We start from the raw sequence: 6,036 nt of genomic DNA, 5'->3' as shown, positions 1-6,036 counted from the left end.
AACACAAAGCATGTATTGTGCCAAGTGTCTCTTCAAGGGAGAATCTATAATACAAAAGCCTTTAGGAGGGGGGACCGGCTCCAAGCAAGTCTGATCCTCAAATGTTGTCAATTTCTCTAATTCTCTCTCTTTCTTTTGCAAGTATTTCTCATGTCAAGCTAACTAGGTATAATGTTTATTTTGCTACCTTCAATCAAGTACTCTCCTTATGTTCATTAAGAATCTCTCAAGGAAATGCTCACTACTGTTACTTTAATTCCGCTACAATCAATGTTATTAGCGATAATCCGTTACACACACACACTCTCTCTCTACGCACACACACACGGAGGGAGATCTCTCTCTCTCTCTCTCTCTCTCTCTCTCTCTCTCTCTCTCTCTCAAAACACTGTAGCGATGAGAAGATGGCCAATGATGTTGCTTTTCTTTCTTTTGCGCTATCTCCGGAGAGCTATTAGCGTTGCTACTGTAGCGCTATTTGCTAGAGAAAATCAACGCTATGGTGCAAAGCTCCAAACCTTGCTTTCTACTGGAGCGCTTCCATAAAAAAAACCCAACACTGCAAAATCTTTTGGTGTAGCGTTGCCATGCTACTTTGTTCCCAATGTTGATCATTTAACGCAATGCTACAACACTGTGAAATTACCTTCAAAATTGTGTAATCTTCCTCTTATGTAAGGCTTTGAGCCTTAGCTCAAAACAAGACTCGTGCACGCATCGTCTTTGGATCCAAGAGAGCCGCTGTGCTCTGATACCAATTGTTAGGCGGAGTGGATGCGTGCGAGTGCAAGTGCAGTAGTGCGTGTGCAAGATAGTGTATGCTTTGTGTGGGTGGAGCTATAGTGGATAATACACCGTTTCTCCTTATTGCTTTTATGTATTAAAGAATAAGGTTAGAGTTAGAGATGGGCGACGCCTTGTGCTTCTTGCATCCACATCTCTCAATGAAATTTGCATGAACGATGCACATGTTACCGAGCACCAAGCATGTGCAAACAATCTTTGGCAAATTTTGCAAATGCATGTCGCATCGCTTCAAAAGGACACTGAAGCTTTCCATTAGCATTCCACAAGCGCGTTGCACGGGCATTCTTGAGCTAGATTGCATATAGTTCTACAAGAATATATATTCCATCTTTGCACTTACTTATGCTTTACTAGAATGTAAAGAGCCTTCGACTTTGAAACAATGCATTGGTCGATGAGTCAACACTAATGCAATTTGTCCAATGTTTTGTGTGTAAGAATTTCTTAGACGGTATTCCATCTTTGCACTTTCCTTAGGCTTTGCTAGAATGTAAAGAGCCTTCGAGTTTGAACAATGCATTGACAGATGAGTCAACACTGATGCAATTTGTCCAGTGTTTGGTGTGTAAGAGGGTGACTTAATGCACGTTTTGTCCAATGTTTGACATATAAGCATGGTATGCTATTTGTCAATCTTTAAAAAAATTCATTGGGCTTTACAAGAGATTAAATAGCCTTTGAGTCTCAAAAAATGTTTGTATTATAGTGCCCCCCCCCCCCCCCCCCCCCCCCCCCCCCCCCCCCCCCCCCCCCCCCCTCATCACTATATCACACGGGGTCGAGGTCTAGAGGGAATCTAGGGCCCAAATTTGGGGGCGCAGAGCACCTTTGATCTCAACGGTCCGATCACCTGATGAACTAGGGGTGAGTAAACTAGGGGCATGTACTAACATTGTGTATATCTGTCATGCTGATATAGTCAACGACTCGCGTTAGTGTGAAGAAAATGCTTTCGTGTGGCAATCCGGAGGTCTGGAGTTTGACATGTGCCCCATTAAACTAGGAGTGAACTCGAAGTTGGGGTAAACTTGGGGCACCGTTTTTTCCCCTAGTTCAACGTGAATCGGACGGTGGAGATCAAAACAGCGCTCAACCTTGGGCCCTTGATTCCGTGCCCTCCCTCCCTCCCTCGTCCAATTCTCTTGCCAGGGGTAAGAGACCAAGGCTCATAAAAAATAATAAGGCTTGGAAGTTGTTTGTAGAGTGATCGCAAACTGCTATCACAAGCATCGTGGCTATGGCGGGTGCAGGGCCTCCACATTACGCGTCCTGGCCACCCCCAGCGGGACACAACCTGCCTCCTATGGGCGACATGGATGAGGTTCTTTTTTGATCTGCTTTTCCTCGCAGGCCAGATTTTGTCAAAATTTGTCGATCTGTCTGTGTTTCTTTCTGACTTACCAAGCGAGTTCTGCAATGCATCGATGGAGATGCTTATGACAAGGTTGCTCCTGCTGTTTTTCCAATTGCCCAGGTGAGGACAATCTTTGTGCTCGGGTTTCCTCCTGATGTGAAGGAGAGGGAGCTGCAAAATCTCCTGAGATGGTGGCCTGGCTATGAAGCTTCTCAGATGAACTTCAAGGGAGAGCAGCCCATGGGATTTGCCCTTTTCAGCTCAGCTGCAGCGGCCATGGCCGCTAAGGATGCACTTCAGGTTTTTAATAAACGTTTTCAAGAATTATGGAGTGCTGTAAATGTTGGGCAATCTATCCTTTTCTTCACCTTCTTACCAGTCAGATCTTTTTGGCTATCATGTGCTTGGTGCCATGCAGTTGTGTTATCATTGCGTGTAGCTAGCTATAAGGGCAAAAGAAAGAGCTGTGTTGTTCGATCCAATAAGTTTTGTGTGTGTGTTTGTATCTGTTTATGCAATATCTAATTTGTGAATCTATTCATGAATGGGAGCTTTTTTTTTTCCAGAACTTGGTGTTTGATCATGAGACGAATTCTACTTTGCGGGCAGAGATGGCAAAGAAGAACCTTTATGTGAAACGCGGTAAGAAGCTATGATGTCTGCATTGCAACGGGTTTAATCCTTTCGAAGGTAGGCGGTTTCAATTAGGCTGAATCATCTTATATATCTGTGTTGATGACTCTATTGTGTTGTAATTTTATATGAAGCTCTCTTTTTTGATGTTAGTGCCTGTGTTGCTCACAAGCTACTGTTTACTGCTTGAACGCGTGCTTGCTTCAATCACATTGTCTTGTGTCTCGCTGAACCATGGCTTACCTATTATGTGCCTAAGCGCTATTGCTGAATGGTGCAAGACACACGTGAGGCACATTACTGGCATCTGCCAACAGTGAACTCAATGCTTCTATGCGGAAAAGGTTCATATTGAGGTGCTTGTTTAGTGTCTAGTACTGGTTTTCATGGCTTCAATTAAGTTACAGCCGTCCGCCTTTATACCTCATTCTCTACCTTCATGTTGTAAGCTGTGTCCAAGAATGCCTGTGTGCATTATGAAGTGGGCTATCAACATCTGTTTATTTATTTTTACATGTGAAACCTGTAGCCATTTAAAAGAAGCTGACTGTTTTTGGTTGGTTTGCACCACAAGGTGTCACCGGAATGGGCACAGAGACACCGCCATTCGACCAAAGTAAAAGGCTACGGACTGCTGGTGACTTTAGTACATCACACTATGCACCTCCTGGTGCCTTTGCTGCTCCACCTCCAAATAGCTGGGTGCCTCAAAGGTTTGCTTATCATGTGAGGCGTTTGGTTAGATGCAGTGTCTTCCTGTGTGATTTGACATGCTGGTGCTTTTTGTGTTAATAGTTTCATGCCCCCAGCTGGCTCGTACGATCCTTATGCTGGTTACGGACTGCCTCCTCTTCAAGCTGTTGCTCAACCTATTGTGGCACCTGTAGCTCCAGCAGGCTATGTGCCTATGCAGGTATCGAGGATTCTAGATTTAGAGTTTATTATCTTTTCAGCTTGATTGTTCCCGAGGTGCTTATGCGTGTCAATTAGCAGACTGAACAAGTTGTATGACGTAATGAGCGCAGAACACTAAAGACAATCCTCCTTGCAATACATTGTTTGTTGGAAATCTCGGGGAAAGCACCAGTGAAGCAGAACTTAGGGGCATTTTTAGTGGGTACGCATGCTTATGGAATTCAATGCATGCTTATGGAATTCAATGGTGTTATTGACTCCTCCATCGGTGCAACTTTGACATCATTCAGTGGTTGTGTTTCTTTTTCTCCAGGCAGCCAGGGTTCCGGCAGATGAAGGTTCTAAGGCAGGGAAGGAGCACTGTATGTTTTATTGAATTTGCGGTACGTATATTCTATTCTCGTATGAAGTCATAATGTTCAGAAGCGTCAAAGCTTTGCCATTTTGTTCTGTTCAGGATGTAAACAGTGCGATCGCTGTTCACAATAATTTGCAAGGAGCAATTGTCACGAGTTCCGACAGAGGTGGCATGCGGCTTCAATATCCTTTTAGTAATAGTGTACGTTGTGGGTGACTACCTACTTTGGCCTTGTTCTTGAATTCCTTTAATTACTCAAAATGGAAATATTGGGTTTTACTTAATCTTATGCACGTATTCGAAGAATCCTTTTGGGAGGAAGAAGGAGTTTATGAATAATCACCAGGATGGTGGTGCACCTGGTGTGCCAACAAGTGGTACAAACAGTTAGGCGTGGCAGGGTCAGGCCATTAGGGAGGAGCAGATGTGGAATCAGGGCCAACAAGAAGCAGATTGATGAGAAAGGGATGTATTGATTATCTGAAGAGTCTTTTTGTTCTCATGGCATTTCCAGCTGTGGCTGGTGCATCAATATCATTTTCCTGCCATGGTGGGGAAGGAGGCATTATCATCTTATAGGCATTAGCATGCTTACTGTTGAGGAGGGTCATCTGTAGCATAAGATTCATGCAGAGGAGTTTGCTAGACAGACAAGTGGAAAAGAGAGGGATGGAGATAGATGCATTGGCATCCAAGCATCAAATCATGAAGCATGGCGATTTTGTTTGAAGGCAAAAAGTCTATGATGGATATGCATTGCAGTTTCAATGTGCTGCACACCATGGTCCTGGCAGTGAATGCATATCATCAAGAAACTCTCATTTGTGTTGTACTTTTGGCATCGACATACAATTTGCAGTGTATCCGAACCATTTTTGCATTGGCCGCCTATGCAAGGTTCCAGCTTTGAAGAAAGAAGTTTCCAAGTGAATTTGTTGGGCACTTGCAAGCATTGATTGTTTGCATCAGTAGTGTTTTTGGGGGCGTATGAACAACTTGCTTGAAGTAGGTTGCATTGATTGTGGGCCCGCATCAGAGATCCTCAAGCTCATTCAATGCCTGCTGTCTTCTACATAGGGTTCTAGTTTCACATACTGACTAGTTTTTGGCTTCAGCTTGACAGGGTTGAGGTGCGCTTACGTGGTTGCTTGACTTCCTGGTCCAGAAGCTCTCACTTTTTGTTTTGGTTCTTCACTATTTGACTCAGGGACTTCTTAAGGGTGTCACAAACAGTGGGCAAAGCCAGAGATTTTACAGCTGCCGTAGTTTAGGTTGCCTTGTTCCATGTTGAGTCTGGTGAATGTGTGAAATCCTGTTGCAGAAGTCTGTTTGAGTGTTGAAGTACTAATTCTGCTTGCCTCATGAATTTTCTACGTCTGTGGAGTGACCTGCCAGTGTCAGTGTGAGGAAGTGCCGACTGTCGGCAGCTTCAGTGCTTACTGGGGATTAGATTCTTGTAGCTGTTGCATGTGCTCCAACCTGAGGAAGGGGAAAGGCACCAGCCGCTACGCTAAACTGCTTTATCAGTCCCACCATGGTCGTGCTCTTTACTTTCTTTGCCTATGGCATCATTCATGAATGATTGTCGCCTCAGCTGTTGCGAATCATGAGTGGGTGCATTCATAGTTTGCTTCAGTGCTCTCACTTGTCTATATTTTAAGATAATCTAATTATCTGCTGGGAGTGATTAATGTAGAGTTTTTACTGCGTCCATATCTCGTGACGAGCTTTAATACTGAAAGTGTACTGCCTGATTTGAATGCCATCCCTCAACATGACGTTGTAATGTGCTGGAGATTGAATTCTCGGTAGTAGGGCCTCTTTTGATCTTTAGTGACTTGGGCTTTGGTTGATTGTTATGGGGGAAAGAAGTTAAGAGCAGTAATCTGTGAACTGTCCTGTTAGTTGTTTAATCTCCAAGCAAAAGATGCTTCAATTGAACGCTGTGATCTAAGATCTGACTATGGTT

The 6,036-nt window shown here is 43.9% G+C and overlaps 1 protein-coding gene across 1 annotated transcript; it reads left to right on the top strand.

Annotated features, from left to right (window-relative positions):
* Nucleotides 1-1,972: 1,972 nt before the first annotated feature.
* On the top strand, nt 1,973-5,776 carry LOC147457181 (uncharacterized). Its single transcript, XM_086512148.1, has 9 exons — nt 1,973-2,128; nt 2,282-2,461; nt 2,728-2,803; nt 3,369-3,507; nt 3,590-3,707; nt 3,820-3,911; nt 4,023-4,092; nt 4,167-4,249; nt 4,362-5,776. The coding sequence occupies exons 1-9, from the start codon at nt 2,045-2,047 to the stop codon at nt 4,456-4,458; spliced, it is 939 nt and encodes a 312-aa protein (XP_086368274.1). The 5' UTR covers nt 1,973-2,044; the 3' UTR covers nt 4,459-5,776.
* Nucleotides 5,777-6,036: the final 260 nt, after the last annotated feature.

The sequence above is a fragment of the Adiantum capillus-veneris genome, chromosome 5 (assembly GCF_014529385.1).
Source record: "Adiantum capillus-veneris isolate H3 chromosome 5, ASM1452938v2, whole genome shotgun sequence".
Classification (NCBI taxonomy): domain Eukaryota; kingdom Viridiplantae; phylum Streptophyta; class Polypodiopsida; order Polypodiales; family Pteridaceae; genus Adiantum; species Adiantum capillus-veneris.
The sequence above is the reverse complement of the archived record's forward strand: the minus strand, read 5'-3'. Positions and strand labels throughout refer to the sequence as shown.